General features: G+C 42.6%; 1 protein-coding gene across 1 annotated transcript; it reads left to right on the top strand.

Annotated features, from left to right (window-relative positions):
• Positions 1-27,530, top strand: LOC120310602 (transitional endoplasmic reticulum ATPase-like). Its single transcript, XM_039349188.1, has 18 exons — positions 1-163; positions 3,185-3,296; positions 8,854-9,026; positions 10,232-10,374; positions 11,783-11,913; positions 13,075-13,206; positions 13,556-13,658; positions 13,955-14,088; positions 15,380-15,515; positions 15,957-16,069; positions 17,195-17,359; positions 20,552-20,674; positions 22,380-22,592; positions 23,307-23,485; positions 24,037-24,166; positions 24,798-24,956; positions 25,100-25,251; positions 26,642-27,530. Exons 1-18 carry the CDS (start codon positions 144-146, stop codon positions 26,745-26,747), a joined length of 2,424 nt encoding a protein of 807 aa, XP_039205122.1. The 5' UTR covers positions 1-143; the 3' UTR covers positions 26,748-27,530.
• Positions 27,531-27,762: the final 232 nt, after the last annotated feature.

Consider the following 27,762-nt stretch of genomic DNA (forward strand, 5'->3'; position numbering starts at 1 on the left):
GCGGGTGGGAGTAGACCTATTTTCCAGCCGCCGTGAGCGGGGAGAGAGACCGAGCAGGGCACGACCGTGTGTCCTGGGTGTCCGAGCGGGAAAGAAAACAGGAATCAGCAGCCCAAGACGTGACAGGGCTCAGAACAGCCGACATGCCTGCCTCGGGAGGGGAGTAAGTCATCTGGCGCCGCAGTCGGCGCCTACGCCTTTTTCGCCCTACTCTTGCTTATTAGGCGAGGAAGGCTGCGAGGGGAAGGGGCGTTCGGGGACCCGGCGCTGATATTTGTGGAGTCACTTTCAGGAAACCCGTCCCCTCTGCGTCGCCTTAGCTTTGGAAACAGTTACGGGGTGGGTGGAGGAGCGGGCGGAAGAGAAGACGTTAGGGAGAGCTCGATTTGGGCCTGACCTGACACTCGATTCAGCCCAGAAAAGTTTGACAGGATCCGGAAACTTTCCCACAAGTTGAGGTGTTAGCAGCTTGCTCAACTTGGCTGGGATAGGGCAGCTTCTATATAGGCTTGAGCGAATGCTGGTGGGGTATTAACCCCTTGATTCTCGGGACGAGTAGGAGATTTTCTAAGCAGGTCGTGGGCCTTTTTTTCCCTGCCTCGCTTCCCCCTTGGTTGTTTGGGGAAACCCAAGCAGGGGGCAGCTGATGTTTATATCCGAGAATGATCACACAACAGGAGCACGGAGGAGGAGGAGGAGGGTCAGTACTGTCCGGTTATTTATAGGTGCAGGAATGCGCCTTGGAGTTGAGACTTTAAAGAAACATGACCCGCCCCCCCCCCGAAGCATTGAGGTTATTCTTCCCTCAACTTTTGCGAAGAAAATGCACAAAGTCTTGTCAACTCCTGAAGGCGCTTTATTGCACCTACCCACCTAAAGTGAGATTTCACTTTATCTCGGTATCACAGAATGGACTTTTGTCCATAAGTGCTAAAATAAATATTTGTTTTTTAAGCTGCTGCTTCCATCAGATTGTAGTGGCTGCTTTTGGAAATTTGCCATGAGAAGCAAATCTGTGGTTGTTTCAAAAGGTGGTTTATTTTGTGCAGTTGTCAGCCTTAGCTGTGGATTATTAGAGGGGCCCAGAAATACCCACTTGTTCCTACCCCTTGTTTCCTTACTTTTTCTTTCCTAATAACAAGCAAACAAACAATCACTTATATTTGGAAAGAATAGCTGCACAAAACATTTTAACTGGTAAGCTGGAGTTCTGTATCTGAAATAGCCTATTCTTTTTGCTAGGTAACTAGTATTTAAGCTGTCAAACCACTCAGCAGTAAGTGCTTAGTTTTTGTGACTCTTGTACTGAATCCAATGTTTTTTTTTAATGCAGGGATAGTCAACCTTGGCTCTTTTATGACTCGTGGACTTCAGCTCCCAGAATTCTGGCAGTTGAAGTCCACGAGTCATAAAAGAGCCAAGATTGACTACCCCTGCTTTAATGTATCATTGTTGGGGAGATAACTAATTTCCCTAGCCTTCAAATCATCATTCCAGCAGGAACTTTCATTGTTTGGGTTATCATATTGTACTATACCATCATGTATTTTATTTGATTGATTGATTGATTTTAATAAATGTATAAACCCACCTGTGATGATTTATTGTTATGAAAACTAAACTATGACTTAGTCAAAAATTGGTTAAAAATTCTGGCTTAGCATAATATATTAGATACATTGTGGTTATCAAAGTCATCTCTTGCAAAAAGCCTGCAGTATTTAAAACATGGATACTTGGGAGTAAGGTTAGAGAGGGAAGAATTCTCTCACAGATACACATCATTTGAATTTCAAGCTATATTTATTTCTTAGATAAAGTAATAACAGATAATTGTCCCCCACCTAAGTTTCTTGCAATACTTATTGTGAAAAAATAATCACAATAAATATTGCTGAGATTTGTTGTTTAATATGTTGCTGTCAATCTTGCCTTTAAAAAATATTTAGGTGGTAAAGTTGCTAATATTAGTGTAGTGCCAGCTTTGGAGATTCAGACTGAAACCTACCTTTTGTCTTCATCAAAGGTCCCTGGTTGACTCTGGGCCTGTCACTCTCCCTTAATTAGCTTTCTTCATTGTAATGTTGTGGGGAAAAAATACAAGAAGGTGCTGTACATGTTAGCTTGAATTCTGCATTGAAAGATAGGATAGAAATGTAATGAATAACCAGACAACCCATGACCTATTGGGTGATTGTTTTCAGATATATTTTCTTACCTAAACAGATAAACAGCCTGACCCTGGGCAAACAAAAACAAAAAAACAGTGGGAGTGGGAGCGACTTCTGACTTCCTGCTGGCTTCCCCCATTGACTTTGCTGTGGGAAGCTGTAAGGGAACATTGGAAATCCCAATCACATGACTACAGTTGACAGCAATGGCACTGTAGCAGCCATCTGTTCTGAAGATCCTTGAAATTTCAGTCCCGTGAAGTAATTGTCCCAGATTTTGGACGCATTCTGTAAGTCAGCCCATTTGAGGTACACTGAGTCCAAAATTATTGCCTATAATGCACTGCTTTGCCCAACTGAAAGTTATAAACAGACAATGGGAGAATGTTATTATTATATAGAATATTGATATGGTGATGGTGATGGTGATGATGATAAATAATGATCTTCAATAATGCATTTTATATCAGATTCCCACATGGTTTATGAGATCACAGGCGTCTGTGGTCTAAGTATCTTTTTGGCCTAGGTCAGGGGTAGGCAACCTTGGCTCTTTTACGTCTCGTGGATTTCAACTCCCAGAATTCCTGAGCCAGGCTCAGGAATTCTGGGAGTTGAAATCCACGAGTCGTAAAAGAGCCAAGGTTGCCTACCCCTGGCCTAGGTATTTTTGTAATTAGAAATCCATGGCTACATTCATCCAACTTCATGAACCATATACTAGCCAACCACAGTTCTGCGTAGCATGTCATGCAAACCCAACCTTTATGATTAAGTTAAATATGATTTACCTAACTCAGGTTTATAGATTTATATAACACTGAACCATAAACTACCTATAATGGCTCCATTAATTCATTAAGTTTGGACAATATACTGAGTTAAAATGTGGTTGGCCAGTTTGTGGTTGAGCGTGATATGTGAATGTAGCGTGCAGATTGTAAACCTTCTGAGAACCTTTTCTCCATCATAACATCCCCTGTTTGTGCATCTAAATTTCTTCTCTTTTGCAGCCCCAAGGGAGAGGATTATTCCACAGCCATCCTACGCCAAAAACATCGTCCTAATCGCCTCATTGTAGATGAAGCAGCCAATGAAGACAATAGTATTGTGAGTCTGTCCCAGGTAAATTTAAGCCCATTGTTCCATTTTTTTTAATGTCTTCAGTAGACCAATTTCTATCCTACATTCCGATTTCTAAAATCATTCTAGACCCAGTCTTCCCAATCTGTTGCTTGCTAGATGTGTTAAATCAGCCCTTTCCCAGAAATATTTGCCTTTGGCCGAGATAATTGAGAATTTGGAAAGTTGCTGTCCCAACATATCAGAAGAATGAGTGGGTGGGGAAGACAGTTCTATCATCATATTTATAGCCTACCTCAAATATTCTACCCAATAAACACAACATAAAACAATCTATAAAATATTTAACTTTAAAGTTTCTATTTTTTTCATCAAACTGGGTTGGTTGTGGTTAGATTACTCTTAACTGACCCTCTCTTAAATCTAAAATCACCTGCTAGCGTTTTAAGCCAGTTAGTTATCATCCCTATTGGTGTTTTCTTCATGTATGCCCATAAGCACATACACACATGCACACCTATCCTGAAGTGTTTTAACTATCCTCAGTATTTCATACATTTTGCAGGCAGAATTCTCAGCTCTTGATAGGCCTTGTTTTACTTTTCCTCTTTTATTTCTTTTTAGCTTAACAAAAGCTGTTTTTGCATGTCTGAGAACATTATCACAGACATCAGTCCTGTTGCCATTACTGTGCAGCACAAAACAACAGCACTGTAAAAAATGAGTTACAACCAGTCTCTTCACTTACGATTGTTGCAGCAGTCACGTGATCAGAATTTCTGTGTTTGGCAATCAGCATATACTTACAATAGCTGTAACATGACCACTATTTTTAACCTTTCCAGCCACCTCCCAACAAGCAAAGTCGATGGGGAAAGCTGGATTCCCTTAATTACCATGTGGTTCACTTAATGGCTGCAGTGAAGAAAGATTATAAAATTGGGAATGGCTCATTTAACAACCACCTTCCTTAGCAACAGACATTCTGCTTCCAGTTGTGGTTACAGGTTGAAAACTACCTGTACTCAGAAAAAAATATTTCAGAACAATTTTAATGATTCCTATAACTTGCAATAGTAGCTGCTGAGGTGCTACAAATAATTTCCAGGCACTTCTCAAGGGAGATCCATGCTCAGAACATGGCAGCAGTTCAGATGGGCTATCACCAAAGCAAGGTCAAATATTACTCAGTCCAATTCACTTAAGAAGGACCACAGTGATTACACTAGCTACACTTATGCAAAACCATTCCCTGACATAGTTGCCACTTGAAAATCTAGTAATGGTGGCATTTAAAAAGAGCACCCCAAAATGTGTATTGTGCCTATCCCAAACAAACACTCAGTTCCAAAATCCAGCCTTTTCTTTATCAATAACATCTCTATCTTGTCTGAATTTAGTTTCAGCATATTTTCCTTCATCCAGAACTGTTATTGAGATTAAGATATATTCAAGGGCATTGGGTTTTTTTTTTTTTTTTGAGATTAATAAGAAGCAAGATAGCTTAGTGTTTTCAGCATTCTGGAGCTTCAAATGAATATTGTAGTGCAGGGGTGTCAAACTCGCAACGTTACGTGGCGTGTCGCGACATATTGCAACTTTTTTGCCATTGCCGGCAATGGGGTGGGCACGGTTTCGCTGTGATGCATTCGGCCCGCGGGCCGGCAGTTTGACACCCCTGTTGTAGTGAGTTCATGTAAATGTTGAATTATGGAGCCAACAAGATCCAATCTGTAGAAACACTATACTGTAGGTCAGAAATCCAATATTAATAGTATTTTCCCAGTACAGGTAGTCCTTGTTTAGCAACCACAGTTGGGACCAGTAACTCAGTCATCAAGCAACACAATCCCTAAATAAGACTATAAGTGTGCTTACAGTCTTATTTCAGTTTTCCTTTTTCTTTACAGACCGGTGAAGGTCATAAATGCATAACTTGGTCAAAAGTTACTTTTTCATCAGCATCATAACTGTGAATCACCACTGAATGGTGCAGTCACTAAACAAGGACTACCTGTATCACTTTTGGAAATATCTCAATAGGAAAGATAGGAATCTCTGCAAAACAGCGCCTCTAAGTTCCAGTTCAACTAGATATTTGTGGAGAATATCATGGCATTCAAAGCTTTTGAGAAGTCCAGGATAATTTGTCAATTCCCTAGTTAGTTTTCAACGTAAATCAGCTACCAAAATAGTCAAAGCAGTCTCAGGATCATAACATAGATGAAATGCTGGTTGAAATTTATTTATTTATAAATTGCCAAACTGCAGTTGACACTGAGTGGCTTACAATGTAAAAACGAAACAACAATATGCCATAAAAAAACCCACATCACATTAACAAGATGGGAAATGCAGGCCACAACACACATTTATTGACCATTCATAAAGGGCTCCAATCACCATAATTCAGTGTCAGAGGGGGAGCCTGGTCTTTAGGGCCCTCCAGAATGCCATCAGGATCTCAGGGAGAACCTCACTCCAGAAGATGAGTCCAGAAAATCAGAATGTGGAGTTGCAAAGCCGTACACTTGCCCTTGAATGGACTAACTTAGAGAATGGCCTAACTAGAGATCTTTAGTAACCAGGGGAGGACTTTCTCAGCACAATTCTTACAACAGCCTTTTTCAAGCTATGTTTGGGTGACTAAGATAACATAAGCATTCTGTGACTATGTTGTCTGTCCTATGGCACAGGGGTCTCCAACCTTGGCAACTTTACAACTTGTGGACTTCAACTCCCAGAATTCCTCAGCCAGTCGGCTGAGGAATTCTGGAAGTTGAAGTCCACAAGTCGTAAAGATGCCAAGATTGGAGACCCCTGCTATAGCATAATAGTCTTTTTCTCCGAGTTGATAGTAGCTGATAGTAGTAGGTAGTAGCCGGCTTGGTGCTGGACTAGACCCAACCTCTTATCTTAGGAGATTTCAATCATGTTAAGGTTCCCAATCAGGAGTGGCTCAGGATTCATGCCTCCCCTGCTGCCTATGATCCTGGCCCCATAAAAACAGCAAGGCACAGGTCTCAATTGATATTCTAAATATCTGGAGCTAATAATCTGAAAGGAGAAGAGTTTTCTATAATTCTCTTGATCATGGACAGATCACTTGTTGGCTATTTTAGACTGGTATTTGCTGTAAACTGCTGCAAAAGTAGAAGACCTGTTAAAAGGGTAGGCATGAAATCCTGAGCCATCCTGATTGGGAACCTTAACATGATTGAAATCTCCTAACCTAAGAAAAGAGGTTGGGGCTAGTCCAGCACCAAGCCAGCTACTACCTGCTACTATCAGCTACTGTTAACTCGGGGGAAAAGACTATTGCGCTATAGGACAGATAACATATTCACAGAACGCTTAGTTATCCAATCCCCTGTTGGTGATGCTGTAATAGCTCTGCCTGATCTGTGGAATATGGAGATAACCTAGGCAACTGACACTAGCTAAGTGCCCTTTTCCTTCTAACACATTCTGCTTAACTAGGAGGGTAAAGCATTGGGCAAGTGATGCTTCTCAGCTCTTCTTACATTCCGTTCACATCTTTAACTGAATGCTAAACTGAATCCCTATAAACCTGACAAGTTGTTAACCTTATGACTTGTCCTCATGAGGTCAAAATGAAGATGAATCTGTGAAGAATAGTAAAAATTTCTAAAATGAGTCTTTGTCAGTTTTGGCTGTCTTCCATTCACATCCTGATGGAAAGGGTACCAGTCAGTACAGAAAAGCTTTGGTGTCTGGCTTGTGCAGAGGCAACAGAAGCAGAAAAAACACCCTCTTTGCTGAAGCTAGTGCCACAAAGTAAAACATCAAATCAGCCTGAAAGAGGATCCCAGTTTGTCATGAGACTTCCTCTAATTGCCTACCTGCTTCATCATGCTCAGCTCCTAGTAAAAACATGGTAAGAGGATCTTGGACTTAAAATCCTGAGTCACCCCTGATTGGGCAACTTTAGTATGATTTAAATCTCCTAAGACAAGAGGTTGGGTCTAGTCCAGCCCCAAGTCAACTACTAGCTTGGTTAACTCAGGAGAAAAGACTGTACGGCAGACCACATGTTAGCAGCAGGCTTATGCTGTCTTGGCCATCCAAATATAGAAGCAATCAAAATTAGCAGATTATCTGGCGGAGGCTCTGCTAAGACAGGTGGGATTTCTATGGATTCAGCCACATCATTTCTCTACCTTCCAACCCTAGTCAGATACAACATTGAACCGTGGTGGCGCACCTATGGCACGCGTGCCACAGGTGGCACGCAGAGCTCTCTCTGTGGGCACACAGACCGTCGCCCAAGTCCTAGGCCTTCAGCAGGGTTTTATAAAACCTTTTCGCTTTAGGCCTCTGCCGCCGTGTGCAAAAAAAAAAAAAGGTTCAATCAATCAATCAATTTCAACTTCTCGCGGGAAAAAAAAAGATCTCGCAAAGTTGGAATTGATTGGTTGAACTTTTTAATCCCACCCAGTTTGCCGTTACCACCGAAGCCACGCCCACCCAATGGGCCACACCCACCCAGCACCCGATGATACATAAGTGGGTTTTGGGTTGCAGTTTGGGCACTCGGTCTCTAAAAGGTTCGCCATCACTGACATAGAGTATCCCAAGGCAAGGGTCCCCAATCTGTGGGTGACGGCTCACTACTGGACTGTGAGAGGATTGCAACCAGACCGCTGAAACGGCCAGCGAGTGTGCACATGCGCACACGCATCCTCACTTGCACGAGCAGTGGGTGAGCACTTGTGCACATGCTCTATTTGTGTGAGCAGCAGGCACATGTGCATGCTGCTCGTGCAAACGGAGTTGTGTGCGTGTGCTTGCCGACCACTCGTGTGGAACCATCCCCTCCCCCCGCTGGTCCGCAAAGCCGGAAATGTTGGGGAACTCTGTCCCAAGGGACACCACCTTGTTCTATCATGCATGTCTTTGCAATACGTACAGGTCAACACAAAATGTTGGATACTGTGCATTTTTCCCAGTAGTATACATAGCATTAAAAAGGAAGAGTTTTAGGTCGGGGCTGTCGAACATCTCTGGACACTAGACTGCAGTCTGTAAAGAAGGGAAGCCAGCCAGCTTTCCTTTTCCTGCATCAGCCAAATTGCAGTCTTCCACCAGCTATCCAATTGCCTGTCACTACTTTTTTTCCAAGTCAACATCCATCCTCCTACCATCTCCATATACAGCTCATACTGCTAAGTAACAATGAGGAAAATCAGGAAAGGGAGACAATTCCTCATCTGCTGAAAACAGTGCTGTTAATATTAGTATATAATGACCCCCCCCCTCAGGAGCAGCCCCTTTTGCTTCTCTGCACTAGCAACAGCCCACTGCCCCAGGACAGCAGTGGACAATCTGCCCAGGACTTTCTGGGCAGAAAGGCTTTTAGTGGAGTTTTGAGCAGCCCTGAGTCCACAAAGAGCCTGCAACAGATATAACTTCCCCTCTAGTGGATGCTGGTACATACCTAATAGCCTCTATGTGCAGTGATGCAACTAACGACAGATTCTCATAGTTTCCTTTTGTCTACAAATAATGATTTGCCTAGTGTTTATACAAAATGAGCATGTTTGGAGGGTCCAAATCAAACTATTTTGGTTTTCCTCAGGTCAAAATGGAAGAACTGCACTTGTTCCGTGGAGATACGGTGCTTATGAAGGGAAAGAAACGCAGGGAGACAGTATGCATTGTTCTTACTGATGAATCCTGCCAGAATGAGAAGATTCGAATGAACCGGGTCACCCGTAACAACCTCCGTGTGCGTCTTGGAGATGTGGTCAGGTGAGGACATCCCAAAATAGAATAATGGTGGGGAAGACTGCCGGTGAAAGAGAAAGCTAAAATGCAAACATACCATAGAAGGAGGAGGCATCAAACAAAACGTAGGAGTAAATATGGAGGTTTCAACAATTTAGAACAGTGGTTCTCAACCTTTTTAATGCCGCGACCCCCAACCAGTCGTAAGTCGAGAACTACTCAACTGGTCGTAAGTCGAAGACTACTCAACTGGTGCAGCACAGTTTGCAGAGTGGGACTTTTGGCGGGCTCAGCAGGGCAGAGACAGCCTGGACAATTCCTATTGGCTTTTGAAAGCCAATAGAATTAGACTCTATTCAAGAGAGTCTATTCTATTGGCTTTCAAAAGCCAATAGAATAAAAGGGAGTAGCACAGCTAAGGAAAAGGGGGAAAAAAATGGCGGACTGTGTTGTTTGGCAACCCCCGTGAAATGGTCGTTCGACCCCAAGTGGGGTCCCGACCCACAGGTTGAGAACCACTGATTTAGAAGGAAACAGCCTTAACAATAGTTTTTCTATATACTGTACATGTGGTGAAGTGGGGTGTTGGACTAAGATCAGGGATATTCAGAATTCTCTTTTAGTCATTGAAACTTTTTGAATAATTTGGCAAGGTCACCATTTTAGTTTAACATATCTCATAAAATTATCAAGTGGAAAAACAGGATGAGGAGACATACTCATCCATGTTGCCGGGAGGGTCTTGAAGAAAAAGCAAAACTACTGTATATAAATAAAATTATTTTAGAAGTTCTTCAGATAGAATTTTGGGTTATTAAATTTGACAAGAACTCTCAGCAAGCACTATGGTGACCTGCCCTATAAATCCAGGATATTTGTAAAGCAGTGGTGGTCAGCCTACAGCCCTAATGCTGTAAGGATGCCTTGGCTTTACTTAAAAGGCCTTGAGTATGAAGTTAGCTGAGATCTTGGATAAGGGTTTCTTTTTTTCTTCTCTGTAGCTTGCTGCTGGATAGAGAAATTAGGCTGTTTAGGAAGAGGGGGGGGAGAAGAGTGATGTGGGAGAGAAAATAGATAGCTAAATGTTCTGGTCCTATCTAATTCTTGTTTCAGTATCATCCGTCATGGATGCCTCCTTAGCTGAACATTGGGGGAATATGTGTAAGCAGTGGATGTGTTTAGCACAATGCTGACCTCAGATGAGGCCATCTGAGTCTTTCTATTTCTAGTGTACAGGCCTGTCCAGATGTGAAGTATGGAAAGAGGATTCATGTGCTCCCCATCGATGACACTATTACAGGGTTGACTGGCAACCTCTTTGATGTCTACCTCAAACCATACTTTCTGGAAGCCTATCGTCCTGTGCATAAAGGTGAGATTGAAAGACTCATTTAGAAAACAGTTGTGCCAGCAATTGTACTCTCACTACGCTGTCCCCCTTCTGCCAGACTCACTTGCCTTCCCGTTTTCCCTTGCTACAAGCAAGCCAGTTGGACTGGCAAAGGATGTGTCTCTGTTTCACTTGTGCAGTCTACCTCTTTACTGATAAAGAAATGGAGCCATTTTCTCAGTCGCCTCTACGTTACCTATGGGATTGGCCTGAAACCAATCCGGCTGGCAAAACAGAAGTCAAAAGCACCCAGTAGAAGTTGTTCATGTGTCATCCCACTAGACCTGTTCTGAGGGAAAGGATAAAGAGGAGTAGAGCTGGTGAGAGACTTTTTGAGGTAGAGAAGAAGAAAACAGTGGTAGAGACACCTCTTTATTAACTGCTCCTGGTTTGGTGGGATGAATGTTTTGGCTCACAAGCTACCAAGTTCCACCCAAAGTTTTGTTTGTTTGTTATTGGTGCTTTTGAGTCAGTGTTAAGTCCTGGCGATTGCCTGGACAAGTACCTGCAGTTTTCTTGGCAAGTTTGCCATTGTCTGCAGTTTTCTTGACAAGTTTGCCAGTGGTTTGCCATTGTCTTCTTCCTAAGACTAAGAGAGAGTAATAGACACAAGGACCCAGTTGGCTTTGTTCCTAAGGCGGGACTAGGCCTCATGGTTTCCCAGTGTCTGACCTGCGTACTAGTTTTTTCTCACAAGTTGTTTTTAATGCTCAAGTACTGCTAGCTGTTGTAGTTGCAGTCAATACCGTTTTTATAACCCTCTTTGCCTTAGGTGTGCTCCTCCATCTCACACAGCATTAAGGGCTGAAGTCATAGGCCATAAGAATAATGAAAATGGCAGCAACACCTGCTTCCCCCATAGCTTTTCTTTACGACACTGGACATATACAGTGCCCAGAGGCTAGAATTGCCCCCCTTTTCAGCTGCTCTTATTTTTATTTAGTCTCTTATTTATTGGTTACGTTTATATCCCACTTTTCTCTCCATACAACATTCAGGGCAACTTGCAGATTGTAAAACAAAAAAATTAAAACAATGTACTGTAGTTAAAATCAGATAAAATTAAAATCAGTACTATTAAAATCGGTCCAATTAACAGTTAAAAGTTTGATGGAAATTATTTTTGTCATTTTCTAGAATTATGGGGAGCCTCACCAGAGCAAGAGTGTTTCCTATAGCAAATAGGAACTGGAGACATGAATTATGTTTTGCAGCTGGATCCACTTTTAAAGTGCCTTTACTAGCTAGAAATTTACCTCTTTTGTTGTTGTTGTTTCACCCATGTTGCCAAGCCCTAATTCTTATCATGGGGCATCACTTTGATTTTGTGGTTCATTTCTGAGGAAGGTAATGAATTGAGCTAACAATGTAATTTCTCTGCTCTTTCTAGGTGATATCTTCCTTGTACGTGGTGGAATGAGAGCTGTGGAATTTAAGGTGGTGGAAGTAGATCCCAGTCCCCACTGCATTGTTGCTCCTGACACAATTATCCATTGTGAGGGGGAGCCCATCAAACGAGAGGTATGTGGGAGAGCTAATGAAATCCATCTCAAGAATGGGAACCCAGTAGCCAGATCTTGATGCTAATCACTAGAGGCTCTTCAGCGGTTTCCAGTGGGAATAGTGCAGTGGTGTCATGGTCTGTGAGAATAACCTTGGGAGATAGGAGGAAAAACCACAACTTAGGCCACTGTCGTGCAGAAGGTATTTCAGCTCACAGAAGGAAAAGGGGATATAGGAACCATCTCAGAAGGGATACTCCCTATGTCAACGCTGCAAATATTGTATATTCTTGCTTTTGACAATATGCAGAACTGTCTGGTATTTATGGGGTTAATACAGAGCAGAAGGGGGGTGGGGGTAAAGCCCGGGAAAGAAAGAGGACGAAAACCTTTGACCTTCACACTAATTGGATAATGTGATATATGACGGCTAATTTAGGGAGGGAACATGCTGATAATTTAACTGCTCAGAGGAGAGAACTTAGATCCTAGCATCCCTCCGTTGTGCCTGTGCTGACATTTTGTAACAATAAAAGACTTTTAGGAAAATAATGCCTGGAAATTCTTTGAAATGTTTCATTAGCCCAGCGGTTCTCAACCTATGGGTCGCGACCCCATTTGGGGTCGATCGACCACTTTTCGGGGGTCGCCAAAGGCGGCGATCCACCATTTTGTCCCCTCCGGGGGCGCCGCCGCGCATGCGCATAACGGTTGTGTGACGGGGGTCGCCGTCACACAAACGTTGAGAACCGCTGCATTAGCCGGAACCATAACACCCTAATTTTCTGGAAAGTAAAAGTGAAGGAGGAGAGAACTGCTTTCAGACTTGCAAGATTCTGTTTTATTTTATTTTTCAATTTTAGAGACCACCCGTCTCATTCTCAAAGTGACTCTGGGCAGTGTGCAATTAAAAACATTCTTGCTGTAGCAAAAATGGTAGCATTACCGTAGCATTTATGGTTTGTGCTCCTTGTCTGGACTATCTCAAAGGGCAGACAAGAGGGGTAAGATTTGAAGAGCACCTCTGCAGTTATTCCAAATGTTACCAGAGAGAAGCATAAAGACTTTAAGATATGAGACTCCAATTGTGGCCGTATATATACTGTTGTCTTGGTTGACAAGAGAGGCTGTGATTCATTGCGAGGATCTTGTGGTGTGTTTTCTGTGTGCCTTTTGTTAGGATGAAGAGGAGAGCCTCAATGATGTTGGCTATGATGACATTGGGGGCTGCCGTAAACAGTTGGCTCAGATCAAAGAGATGGTGGAGCTGCCATTGAGACACCCAGGGCTCTTCAAAGCAATTGGAGTGAAGGTACTACAATGGCGAGCTAGGAATATCACAATCTCCATATTATTGTTCACCGTCCTTCTTAGCTTTAAAATATGCCGTAATATTTTATCCTTGGCAGATGGACATTCTGTTTCAGTTTCTATTGATTGCATTCTCTCCATCTTTCTTTCCAAGCAGGCTATGTAAACTTTTATTGCTAAAAGAATAAGAGAATGCTGGGAGCCTCTATGGCGTTTACTATATCCCCACCTAATTTATTGCCCCAAATGTCTTCGTTGACTGTATCCCTGCCAGGTGAACCAATTACCTATTACACGTTCATTTGATGTGATTCCTCTGCTTTCTCTCTTCCTTCTTCCTTCTTCCTCAGCCTCCAAGAGGGATTCTTCTTTATGGCCCCCCTGGAACTGGGAAAACACTTGTGGCCCGTGCAGTTGCAAATGAAACTGGAGCATTTTTTTTCCTTATCAATGGTAAGAAACACGGTGTGATATGAGTCTTTCTGTGTGAGTGTCATAAGAAAAAAGGGGCTATCCTGGACATCCATATTCTCCTAGCTGCCACATTACTATATGATGAGCGTAAAGGAATCATTGTATATTGTAGAATAGCATAACGACATAATGGGAACCAGTGCAATGAAGTTTACAGCTCTGGGCGATGACCAAACAAGAAAGAAAAGTGGTGATCCTAAAGCCAGGTAGTCCCCATCTGGACCCTGATGATTGTTCAAGAGTCCTTTTGTTCATATTCTGTCTTGCTTCTTCAGGCCCGGAGATCATGAGCAAGTTGGCCGGGGAATCTGAGAGCAACTTACGCAAAGCCTTTGAAGAAGCTGAGAAGAATGCTCCAGCTATTATCTTTATTGACGAGCTGGATGCTATTGCTCCTAAGAGAGAGAAGGTAAGGGGTGGTTTCTTGAAGGCAAAGAGGAAATCTCAAAGAAACATTCATGGTCTCTGAGACTGCATTATTACTTCAAATTAGTCCGTTCAGTTGCCCCCACCTCAGATGTTGGTAGAGACCCAAAGATTAGCCTCAAGGATGACAACGTTTCATCAATGGGTGAAACATTAATTTGTACAAAGTCCTCAGTACTAATGTGCAGAGCCAGTCTTCTGAGAGATAATGCATCTTTTTTCTTTGATGAGTTCTATGAAAAAGCAGGCGGGGCTACTGTCCACACAATAAAGCAGGAAACCTGTCTAGAAGAGAACATGGTCATATGGAGTAAAATTCACACCAAGATGAAGGGTTTCATAATGGAGGACTGGACTGGTAGAAACCTCTATCCTGATAAGCGTCAGGAATAAGTGCTGTCCTAGTCTGATGCCAGCTGAAGCCATACTGTAGAAGAACTAGCAAGAAACTTCCTATAATTTGTGGTCAGCGGACAAGGTGCTGCTAAACAAAATATTATCTTCATTTATACATGAATGAATGGATACTTGTAGTGTACTGTATTTTTCCTGTTCAGGGGGTGTTATATATGGTTTTCTGTCCCGGTGTTTTATTTTCACAATTCTCTGATTATAATTAGTTGTATTGGGAGACAATGGTGGCCCAAGGTCATCCAGTGAGTTCCTTGGCCGAGCAGGGAGTTGAACTTGTTCAAATCCAATATCCAAATAAAGAAAGACTGCAAATAATGCATCTCAGACTTTCCAAGTCATTGTTCCTTTCTTACCTCCAGTCTCATGCAATTCTTCCATTAGGACAGTGGTTCTCAACCTTTTTAATGCCGTGACCCCCAACCGGTCGTAAGTCGAGGACTACTCAACCGGTCGTAAGTCGAGGACTACTCAACTGGTGCAGCACGGTTTGCAGAATGGGACTTTTGGCGGGCTCAGCAGGGCAGAGACAGCCTGGACAATTCCTATTGGCTTTTGAAAGCCAATAGAATTAGACTCTATTCAAGAGAGTCTATTCTATTGGCTTTCAAAAGCCAAAAGAATAAAAGGGAGTAGCACAGCTAAGGAAAAGGGGGAAAAAATGGCGGACTGCGTTGTTTGGCGACCCCTGTGAAATGGTCGTTCGACCCCAAATGGGGTCCCGACCCACAGGTTGAGAACCACTGCATTAGGAGGTGCTGTACTCACAATCTGAAATCTAGAATGGTTTGTTGGCTTCTCTAGGATGGCACTATTGCTGATATTTGGTGATTCTATGGTACTTCTTTGTGTTCCCATTTCAGACACATGGGGAAGTGGAACGCCGGATTGTTTCCCAACTCCTCACTCTCATGGATGGCCTGAAGCAACGGTCTCATGTCATAGTTATGGCCGCCACTAACCGACCCAACAGTATTGATCCTGCTTTGCGTCGATTTGGTAAGAATCTGTCCCACATTTTTCTCTTTCTACCCCTGCCTTTCTCTTGCCTTCAGGAGATCTGGTCTTATATGCCATTCATAATGATATCAAGTATCAGAATCACAAGTTGCTTTTAGCTATAAGCTAAAAAAAACCCCTTCAGCCTAAAGAGGTTGACTGCCATGCCTTAAAAATGTCTGTCACTCATGCTTAGCCTATCAAACAAAAAGAAGGCAAGCTTTCTGCATTTGAGGACTGCATTCTCTCCACCTCTTTGTCTATCTCACAGTGCCATTTTTCCCAGGCTCTTTGAGCTTTGGAGTGTACTGGAGACAAGCAGGCATCATCTCTTTTCATCAGTCAGCGAGCCAGTGAATGCCTGATAGATATAAAATTTGATAGTTGTGTGGACAAATTATATGTTCAGGACAATCTTGTTTACTCACTGCTTTTATGCAGGCCGCTTTGATCGAGAAATTGACATTGGAATTCCGGATTCAGTGGGAAGACTGGAAATCTTGCAGATACATACCAAGAACATGAAACTGGCTGATGATGTGGATCTGGAGAGGGTAAGGAATTGGGACTACATATCTAAATATCTACTGTTCAAATGTTAAGGATTCCTTGAGAGTAGCAATAACTTCTCTTGGTAATTTTATTCAGAAGGCACTCATGTTGTAGTTACTTTTGACTGAGTTTACTGATCATGGACGTGTAAAACTAACTACATATCTGAACCCATTTTTATTTTGGGAACAGTTAGTAAATTGTAGAAGCTATGTTGTTAATAACTGGCAGCGTAAATTGCTTCCAATAGTTAGAAAATTAAACATGCAGCTGTCTTGGATTCTGGGACTAAGGCCATGATTACATTAGCTTTATTAGGGTACACAGGCCAAATGAGTATCTCATTAAGAAGTTAGCTGGAATCAAAACTGAGTTATGGGAATTAAGAAAATACATTCAAACAAAATTGCAGAAGGATGGGGGAATCAGAGGTGCCTCATCACTCTTACATTGTTATGTTATTTTGCAAAAATGAAGAGTGAAGAGAATGGAAAGGCTTAAAAATAGAAATTCAAATATGCTGTCTTAAGGAGAAGTCACAGATTAATTACAGCAGCTGCAACTTTCACATAAGCTTGACCTTGCCTTTCATAGTTGTGATTTCTCCCCCATTCTGCTCTTAAAATAAAGCAATACCACCACAGTCAAAGAGCAATTTTCCCTCTGAATTTTTTATCAGCAGAATTCCAGGATATTTGGGGACTACAAATGGGATGCTGAAGCTCCTAACCTGTAGAATATCATCCCTCTCTCCTTTCCCCAACTCTCTTGGTCTTCCAGAGGGCTCTTAAACCTGGTTTTGTCAGCTAGCTTGGGCGTCCCAGGATAGAGTAGAGCTTGTTAGATGGTTATATGATGGCTAATGGAATGCACTCTGTGAACATTTTCCTGCCATTTTATAAATTTGTTTTTATCTGGTTTTTATTTTAATTTAAATTGTTTGGGTGCCTTTTATATACCTTGGATTATTATTATGTATGCCACCAGAGTTACCAAGTGAGATTAGGAGTTATACAAATGTGATCAAATAAATACTGGGGGGAGCCCAGGTGGGCTGCAGGGGTCTCCCCCTGGTTTTAGGGTGCTCCCCCATTAAAGGTTCTGATTTACCTGGACTGTGGTTGCAGGTGGCCAATGAGACCCATGGTCATGTGGGTGCTGATCTGGCAGCATTGTGTTCTGAGGCAGCCCTCCAAGCAATCCGTAAGAAGATGAGTGTCATTGACCTGGAGGATGATACAATCGATGCTGACATCCTTAATGCTATGGCTGTCACCATGGATGATTTCCAGGTAGGCTGGTTCTGGACATCCAAGGGCTAAATACTTTTTCTATAATAATTTACTTTTATTTTTTAGTTCTTGTCAACAGAGCCAAGTTTCTCAGAAAAACTAATTCCAGAACACTCTGCCCCAAATTCGGAGAAGATTGCAGTCTCACTCCTCCAGCCCCTTCCTTCAATGTTACTGATTTATTACATTTCTGCTTTTTAACACAGACTTAAAAACAGATTACAAACAAATGGACTCAACATTTTTCTAAATATACACAACAGCATCTTGATTTTTTGCAAAGACCATTTCCTTTATAATTACTAAATGGCTTCCAACTGTGTTTGTTCAAAGTGCAGATGTTTAGGATTTGATTTAATTGGTAGTGTGTGTCATTATCTTGTTACCTTGTGTTGGAATAATTTTGTTATTGATGTGATACATCTATGGCAGGCATCTGCATCGTTCTTCTGCTATACATTCTATTATATATTTTGATTATAATAGTAAAATCTAATACTAAATGAAAGAAAAGAAAATAGAGAGGAGTAAAGAGTGGAGAAAAGAAAAAAAAGAGAACAGTAAGAATATAGTAAAAACTCTACTTTTCCACTGTATCTTTTCCCCCATCTTTTTTAAACAATATTCTGAACTATAGAGTCATTTCTGCACAGTTTTTACTCAGCTCTAAGTCTCAAAACACTTCCTGATTAGCTTGACCTGAATTAATTATAACTTTAAACCAATGCTTTTGTTACTTTCGCCGGCTGAGTCAGATGTAGTCTCTATAAATGGACATGATACTTCATATTTACTTCACCATTTGAAAGATGTTTATTGTCAGGGAGCTTGCAAAGATACCTTCAGTTCTATTAAAGATTTAATATCAGGTTTTCATTGTAGTGTATAACTTTTTCCCCATCCAATTTGAGGTGCTTCCTTCTTCTCATAGTTCTCAAACCAAATGGCAGCAGTTATCAAAGTCTTCCTTGGGCTCAACATCCACTTTTCCCGGACTGGCCCATTTCAATATTCAGATTTCTTTTTAAGCTGGAATGAAAAGTTGCTATCCTCTTTAATAATTCAGCAGGTGATTAGCAGTGCCAGTTTGAATATCAGAAGAGCAATATGTAGGTCACCCAGATGCAAAGCTCTCAGCGGTCCCCTTTACTTGCAGTGGGGGTTGTGGTGAAAGTTACAAGACATTCAAAGACTTAGATTTTGCAAAATCCATACAAAGGGCATTTTACCATTTTTTTCTGGGTGACTGGGCCCATTATGCACACCACAGAACAGGGTTCATAATTTCTTGAATTATGCCATGTTCGTTCACTTTTTTAAAGTTCTGTATGCATTTTTTTCAAAACAAAACAAAACAAATGGGCATTGTGACATCTGAAATGACATTGGGTTGTTATGTGTCGTTCATGTCAAATTTTTTTGAGTCAAGTATGGTCCATACACTTGCAGTACAGTATCTCTTGTTCATTTTTTTTAAATCCTATCTGGATCCAAATGCAAGTATCTTGTACTTATTCCTTTATTACATATATATATTAATAATGGAGGAGGTTATTTTAGAATCTTTACTGTATGCCTGAAAAAAAATGTTTCATATAGTCCAGATTTCTACTTGGACTAGGAAGAGTAATCTGTTTCTTTGATAATTTCTCTAAAGGTCTTTTTCAAAACAAATACTCAAGCGTCTTATTTGAAATTAAGGTTTGTACCACTGATGGAAAATAAATCTTTCATATAGGTTTAGTTTCTTCACTCCCTCCCCACACCCCAACGCTCCTGCCAATTAATCCTTACAAGTCAGTGTTAGTTTATGTACCATTTACATATGGCATGCAATAGCAACATCTCCCACTTAGATGTTTCCTGTAGTGTACTGCTCAGTGGTGGGATTCAAATATGTGAACAACCGGTTCTCTCTGTGGATGCCGCTTCCGGAAGTCCATTCTGGGCCTGGGCAACAAAAAACCGGCTGAATCCTACCACTGGTGTTCCTCCAGTGGAGCAGATTCCTGTAGCATTATGGGCTTTACCCCATTGTGTACCAACAAACAAAGGAGCTGGTTCTTTTGTGTCTCCTTAGAATACTCTAGACCAGGGATAGGCAGCCTTGGCTCTTTTATGACTTCAACTCCCAGAATTCCTGAGCCAGCCATGCTGAGGGAAAAGGGAAAGGGTTCCATGCTGAGCCATGCTGGCTCAGGAATTCTGGGAGTTGAAATCCACGAGTCATAAAAGAGCCAAGGTTGCCTACCCCTGCTCTAGACTACTTAACTTGGGTCATCTTCATTTTTTTTTCTTTTTCAAAATGGCTACCATTCCTCCTCACATCTTATGGAGAAGAGGTAATATTTTTTAAATTATTCCTTATATATCTGTTCTCCAAGCCACATCACTAAGTTATGTACGATGATGACCGTTGTCTCACAATGGTAGGTTAAACTTAAGTATTTGATTTGATGTCTTGTGGCAAATTCCAGAGCTCCTCATTTGGTGTCCTCTACAGATCCAACATAAAACAATTTTTGCACACTAGGTAAGACTTAATGGAGACACCTAGTATTATAATTATTCCAAACTCCTTTAAGAGCTTCTGTGCTCTACAAAATAGAATTGCTAAGGTTTTCATCATTTCCATCAAATTTCTGGTGAACTAGTTATTATTCATTAGATATATATGCTGCCTGATTCCCAGAAATGGTTAGAAACTTCTTCCCAGCGTAGATATGAATATTAATGAATACAGTGAAACTATTACCTCCCTGGTGGCGCAGTGGTTAGAATGCAGTACTGCAGGCTGCTTCTGCTGACTGTGAGCTGCCAGCAGTTTGGCAGTTTGAGTCTCACTGGCTCAAGGTTGACTCTGCCTTCCATCCTTCCGAGGTGTGTAAAATGGGGCAATAAGCTGACTCTGTAAACCCCTTAGAGAGGGCTGTAGAGCACTGTGACGCGGTATATAAGTCTAAGTGCTATTGCTATTGTATTCCTGTTGCACATCCATGCCACCAATATGCATATAGAAAGGTTTATTCTTTTGAATGGGCATGTTGTCTAGCCTCATGGAACGTTAGCTTGATTACAGGAATGAAAGATGAGCAAAACGATGAACTCTCTTGGGGAACAGTCACTGATCTCAGGGCTTTGTGCTATGATATGGACTGCGATGATGACCATGCTGCCTTTTCCGCTTTCCAGTGGGCTCTTGGCCAGAGCAACCCCTCTGCGCTGCGGGAGACGGTAGTGGAAGTGCCGCAAGTCTCCTGGGACGACATTGGGGGCTTGCAGGAAGTAAAACGTGAGCTACAGGAACTGGTGCAGGTCAGTCGTTCACACATGTAATGCAAACATCTCAGAACGTATGTGTGATTAACCGTGTCTGCATAGCATAAAAAGATAAAGGACAATGCAAATACGTTAACTATGCTGCGATCCAACCCTTTTGAAAAAAACCTCAGTTTCCCATTTTGGGAAATCAAAGCCAGGGAAGGAAAAGTTCCAAAATGGAGGTCTACAGTCCCAGAGAACCTTGAGGAGATTAATTCGGTCGAAAGCACATTATATGGCATTGCCATTAATGAGAGCTCTCAGTGGCTTAAAGAGCAGCTCCGAGTTACAGTAATGCAGTGGCCTCCTTTAGCAACTGGAAAAATCCATGGATACATTTTTAGGGACAAAAAAGCAATATTTCATAGGAAACGAACAGACATCTGCCAGTACTGTTCTGTTTTATAGTCTTTTCTGAACAGCATGTTGGATCATTTAACCTTGAACAGGCCTCTTGGTTGTAAAATCATGGCCAACTTCAATCCAAATATATCACCACTGAGATATGCAAAATTCAGTGATTCAGAAATGGAACATTCTGAAAAGCATTCCCTATGGAGCATGCCAAATTTCTTTTGGATTATGCCATTCCAGGGCATAATCATTTGAAAGTAAATTTCCTAAATTAAATCTCTGACACGGGCAAACAGAATGTGCTAGAATTCTCTAGAAAATTCCATTTCTGAATTTTATACATTTCCACACCACAGTATTTATACACAATTTCTGTTCTCGCTGACCCCATCTCAGTTCTGGGCAAAAAAAGCAAGTAAAAAGCAGACAAGAATTTTGCTTGCTTTGATATATTAAGAGATGAGGTGGTGATAAGGTAATGCAGATTGCTCCCAAATTGGAAGCTTAACCTGAAGTTGTGCTCTTGACATCTCTCCTCTCTAACAGTAATGAATTTAAGTTTTTGTGCTTAATGCTTGAAGGATACTGATGGTACCATTTTCATTACAGACATCATTGATGCTACTTCTATAAATGTAAAATATATATTAAATTCACATGCATACATATAATTTTGTTGGTGTATTTAAGACCAGCTATAAATCAAAGGGAAGAGTATTGGTCAGCTACATCTTGTGTGTGCACTACCGTATATTCCGGCATATAAGGCGACCCGGCGTATAAGACGACCCCCATCTTCGGCACCGAGTCGCATGCCTAGAAAGTCATCTTATACGCTGGAAACTATCGTTATTTCCAGCGTATAAGACGACTCGGCTTATAAGACGACCCCCGACTTCGGCGCCGATTTTAAAGCTTGCGAAAGTCGTCTTATACGCCGGAAAGTATGGTAGGCCTCTTGCTTTTTAACACAGACCGCTGGCACCTTCAGGAAGTTGCTGAACTTCCCCACCTATCCCTTCCCGTCAGCATGACCAGTGTTCAGTCATAAGAGGAATTAGAATACTGTATAAACTCCATTGAATGTGTCCTCAGATTATGTGACTCCCGTGGCAGTGAGATACTTTTTATGGTCCATCTCTGTTCCAGATTAATAAAGGATGGTGTATATATTGAGTAGGCAGTGATGACAGAAAATGAGGGTAAATCCACTCTCTTTAGCTAGTCTTTACAACTCGGACAATGAAGAAAAGTCGGAATGTACTTTTTCAAGCAGACATAGTACTGATGTTTATAAGACGAATGGCTCAAGTTTCTTAATTCTTTGCTCTCTCGTCCTCATCAGTTCCCAGTGGAGTATCCGGACAAGTTCCTGAAGTTTGGAATGACACCGTCACGAGGTGTGTTGTTCTATGGGCCCCCTGGCTGTGGCAAGACCCTCCTGGCAAAGGCTATTGCAAATGAATGCCAGGCCAACTTTGTCTCCATCAAGGGTCCTGAGCTACTCACCATGTGGTTTGGAGAGAGTGAGGCCAACGTCCGTGATGTTTTTGACAAGGTACAAAATACAAAGTTGACAGGGGGAAAGGAGAAGGGCTGACTGTTGAGGCAGGAACTGAAGGCATCAGCTATATCCCAGTCACCTATTGTGTCAAAGTGAACTCTTGTTCTGTGGCTTCATCCAGACCATGCCTGCAGCTTTTGAGGAACAGTATGGAGATGGTTTGCCATCATCTTTCATGAATTTTTGTTCTAGTCTCCAAAGTAATCCACAAACCTGGTATTCCCTGGAAGCCTCCCATCCAAGTATTAACTAGCACAACCTTGCTTAACTTGAATCCAGACAAAAATGGCCAGGTCTTGCCTTCTGTGAGATCCAGCCACCCATAGAAAAAAATGAAAAAGTGAAAAAGTTTAGAATGAGCTCCCAGTTTATTTTGAAATTCTAAATGTGTTGTGGAATAATGGCACTAATTCCAGAGCTTTTATTAAAGAAAGGCATTGGAGAATATACTGTTGTTTGTCCTGGGGTAAACATCCCATTTTTAGCAGCTGCTCACATATCATTGTCTCAGGACACTGGTTTAAAATCCACTAGTTTTTCATGGTCCATCAGTCCAACCTACACTTTACCAAGAGATAGTCATGTAATTGAAGCATCATAATTGAAATTCATTAGCCTGGAAAGGTGGAAGGCCTTAGAACACAAGACACACATTTTGCCAAACCTATACTTCATTATCTAACTCATGTTGGTCCTTCTGTTCCTCAGGCCCGCCAGGCTGCTCCCTGCATCCTATTTTTTGATGAGCTGGACTCCATTGCCAAGGCCCGAGGTGGCGGAGCAGGGGATGGTGGGGGTGCAGCTGACCGTGTTATCAACCAGATCCTCACAGAAATGGATGGCATGACCAACAAGAAGACAGTATTTATTATAGGTGCCACCAATAGGTGAGAATTTAAAGAAAGAAAGGTCCAGTTCTGTGGGCTGTGGAGATGTATGGGCAATACCCATCTCTTTGTTCTGCAGCCAGTTTAGCTATTCCTCCTCCAGAGTCCCTTTTAGTCAATTGGTCATTGAGTCGGGACTGAACTAAGAGGTAATTGAGAAAAAGTTAAATCAGGACCATTTTTTTTGGAAGCCAGGGTGACATGACCTTCAGATCTGATTTATGGCCCCCTTTGCCCATAATTTCTCCAACCTGGTAGATTGAATCCTGTCTTTGAGATAACAGACACAGGAAAAGTATCAGTATCATCAACTTATTATAGTTGAAAACAAAACTTCCTGCAAAGGTTGTACCACCTCTCCTTCCCCCCCCCCCTGGAATGTAGTCTCACCAACTTTGCAGTCTTCTGTCCCCTTGACCCCTATTCTTGCCCATTTCTGCTATAGGGCTGCATTCCTTTCAAAAAAGCATCTGAGCTGAGATGCTGGAGCCATTCCTAGTGGAAAAGTAACCCATGAAACTTACTGTTGTCTCTTTGCCAACTCTTTTCAGGCCAGACATCATTGACCCAGCCATCCTTCGTCCAGGACGTCTGGACCAGCTCATCTACATCCCATTACCCGATGAAAAGTCTCGCATAGCTATCCTCCAAGCCAACTTGCGAAAATCACCAATTGCCAAGGTCAGCCAAAGCAGGCAAAAAATGGGCATGTAAAACTAAATCAGCAATAGATGTCAAGAGTCAGGTGTCACCCGTCCAGTAGAGGAGGACTGATTGTGACAATCTTTAAAGGGGGTGTGCGGCTCAGTCTTCCCTGAAGTTCTTTAGTGTCAAAGTGAGGAACAAGATGGCAGAAGAGCCGTGGTGGCGCAGTGGTTGGAATGCAATATTGCAGGCTAACTCAACTGCTCACTGCCAGGAGTTTGATCCTGACCGGCTCAAGGTTGACTCAGCCTTCCACCTTTCCGAGGATGGTAAAATTAGGAACCAGATTGTTGGGGGAAATACTGTATGCTAACTATGTAAACTGCTTAGAGAGGGCTGTGAAGCACTGTGAAGCGGTATATAAATCTAAGTGCTATTACTATCACTGCTCATTCCATGGACAGGACCAAATTGCTCCAGTACGGAAAATGGAGCCGTGGCTCCCACTGCCTTCTATGCTGATTTCACCATGGAAGGCTGAATTAATTGGCATATAGTCAACTCCTTAAACACATTTTTGCTGCCCCTCAGCATTCCCCTCTCATTTTTGTCTTACTTTGCTAACTTGGACAGGTAATACTTTAGCTTGTATGTCTTTTCCCAACAGGATGTAGATTTGAATTGTCTGGCTAAGATCACACATGGCTTCTCTGGTGCTGACCTCACCGAAATCTGTCAGCGTGCCTGCAAGCTTGCCATCCGTGAGGCCATCGAGATGGAGATCAAGGCAGAACGGGAACGCCAGCATCAGAAGTGCGCTGCCATGGTACGGACACAATATTTTCCCTTTTCCATCGAAAGCCAGACCCGATTCCTCCCCTTATCTCTCAAGCAATGTTCTCAAGAGTGTGTCCTCCATCTTGGGGCTGCAGTGTGCCTGACAGCCTTTTCTTCTGTATCTTGTAACAGGATGATGATTATGACCCGGTGCCGGAGATCCGGCGGGATCACTTTGAAGAAGCAATGCGCTTTGCACGCCGTTCAGTCAGCGATAACGATATACGCAAATACGAGATGTTTGCTCAGACGTTACAGCAGAGCCGCGGCTTTGGCAACTTCAGGTAATGTTAGAAGAGGTTTGTGCTTCTTCTATTTCCCCAAGCAAATAAAATAAAGGCACCACAGCATTGGGGGTGGAGGGGAGGGGGGAGGGAACAGGGGGAGTTGCATCCCTGACCCAGAATAGTTTATAGACAGAACAAACAGTGTCTGCAACAAAATGCAGCAGTGTGTAAAAGTGAAGTCAGGATGCCAGCCACTTCAATCTCCTATTCCCACCCAATTTCCCTGAAAGAAAGATGGGATATAAATCTACTTAAAGAAGAATTTTAAAAAAACATTATTTTTAAGAGGGATATAAATTTAATAAATACTTTGGCATGCTTGTGCAATACTGGATTACATAGTCTTTTTACTTTCGTAGTAATCTATCTATTGCAGGGCTTTTCAACTAGTGGTACGGGTACCAACTGTGGTACATTGGCACCTGGCAGGTGGTACGCGACCATCCTAGAACCGGTGGCAGCACTGCACAAGCCTGAGCGAGAGACGGTTGGAGCTGCAGGGCTGTCAGGGCTAAGCGGAAGCGCCAGGATCAGTACCGCTTTCCAGATGATCGGTGCTTCTTCGGGGCTGTCAGGGCTTGGTGAAAGCACCAGGATCAGCACCAGGCTCCAGCTGAAGCTCGGCGCTGATCCTGGTGGTTCTGCTGAGCCCTGAAGAAGCACCAATCAGCTGGAAAGCAGCAGTGATCCTGACGCTTCTGCTGAGCCCAGGTCAGCTGGAATGTTGCAGTATCTCCAGGGTCTTGTGATTTACATTCAGATACTTGGCAACTGATTCATATTTATGACGGTCACAGTGTCCCAGGGTCATGGGAAGTGACCAAAACCTGCTGCAACCACCCAGCAGATGGGGGAGGAATAAAAACCAACCCCCCCACCTCCAATCCTCAACAGAAATGCTCACAACAATGAAGACAGGAGGAAGAGTGCCGCCGGGCGGGCAGGCAGGTGTCTTGCTTGGTAGTGACTTGGGGAGCACTTTTTTCAGTGCCATCGTAACTTTGAACAGTCACTAAGCGAACTGTTGTAAGTCTAGGACTACCTGTACTTTATCACTTTTTTCCTTTTTTTTTTGTCATCAAGTTTTTGACACCTTGCTAGGCGGCTGGTGGTACTCCTAAAAGTGGTACAATGGGTGAAAAGGTTGAAAAGCCCTGATCTATGGGATGTTGTGCTTTTTAAAAAGTGCAATGCAGCACGCATCTGAGGGTTGACTGCAGTCCTTTTGTTAATCCAGGGCCACATTCCTGAACAACTAGTTGCACTTGGACACTGTGATAGGTAGCTAGTTCCAATGAAGACGTCCATTCGTTCAAGTAGAGTGAATAACTTGTGGTTTCTCCTGAACTGAACTAGCTTTTTTCCCCTTTCCCCCCCCCCCCCACAGGTTTCCATCAGGCAAGCAGAGCAGTGGTGGAGGGGGCAGCAGTGGCAGCAACAGTGGGCAAGGAAGCCTCTTCCAGGAGGAGGGGGATGATGACCTCTATAACTGACGGCCCCCTTATAGTGGAGTGGATGGTCTTGGTCCTGCTCAAATTATTGTGCTCTTTAATGTTAAGGACTGGTGCTTGAGGCCCTAAACCCTGCCCTCTTCCTTGGTTGCAAATCTGCACTGCTCAGCACAAAAAAAACCCCTCATGTTTCATTCTGATGAGTAATATTGGGGTGCCACTTAACTTTTTTGTCTGGCTTGTCTGTGGCCAGGAACCCCTTGGTTTTTCCATTCCTCTTGTTTTTCCGAAGATTAAAGCAGTACCTGTGGTAGTCAGAAGGGGGAGCCAAAGCTTAAGCAGCTGTCGCAGGAATATAATCATTCTCCATCAGACCCAAGGTCCATTTATTCTAACATTTTGCTTTCCGTAACAATCGGGAAGCTGACCGTTGAAGCTCAGATGCGGGATTAAAGCCTCCCATTTACCTGGGCCTCTGCCCCCAAATGCATCAGAATGTTTCGCATTGCTTCCAGTTTAGAACGCAAGGGAATGGAGGATGAGCGGTTTTCCAACCTTGCTTACAAGCCAAGTTGTTCCTATGGCCCCTCTTAGCCCCACAGCAAAGCCTTTGGACTAGTAAATAAGGTGAATTTCAACAAACTCTGGTCTGTGTTATTAGGCGACAAGGACTTTTGAATGTCCAATAAACTGAAAGTGCATGCGTCTTGCAGCAGGAGGAATTCTATGAAGGCTGCAGAGAGCAATACCTGCTCAGGGGAGTGAAATGTGGGCATATCTATACAACATCCTTCCTTGGGTATAAAGATGGCTGTTTCTAAAGAATGTCAGCACATTGTTGTCTGTATCTCGCTCTCTGCCTGCAACTGAGAATTCTTACTCGACTCTTGCCTCCAGACACTGCATAAGGGCATTGTATAGCGACACTGTGTATCTTGTACTTTCTGTAGCCTGCCTGGCAGGGAATCTCCTGCCTCGGCTCCTTGTGCAGCTTTTAAAATAGTTTACAGCTACCATACTGATTCTCACAGCAATTCCTCTTTCTCAACCTGTAGAA

This window comes from Crotalus tigris, unplaced genomic scaffold (assembly GCF_016545835.1).
Source record: "Crotalus tigris isolate CLP2741 ecotype Arizona unplaced genomic scaffold, ASM1654583v1 scf7180000018229.695902, whole genome shotgun sequence".
Classification (NCBI taxonomy): Eukaryota; Metazoa; Chordata; class Lepidosauria; order Squamata; family Viperidae; genus Crotalus; species Crotalus tigris.

Coding starts and splice junctions, on each gene's coding strand:
- LOC120310602 (XM_039349188.1), top strand. CDS start 144: ATGCCTGCCTCGGGAGGGGA. Junction 13,659..13,954: donor ATTTTTTTTCCTTATCAATG/GTAAGAAACACG, acceptor TTGCTTCTTCAG/GCCCGGAGATCATGAGCAAG. Junction 14,089..15,379: donor TTGCTCCTAAGAGAGAGAAG/GTAAGGGGTGGT, acceptor TTCCCATTTCAG/ACACATGGGGAAGTGGAACG.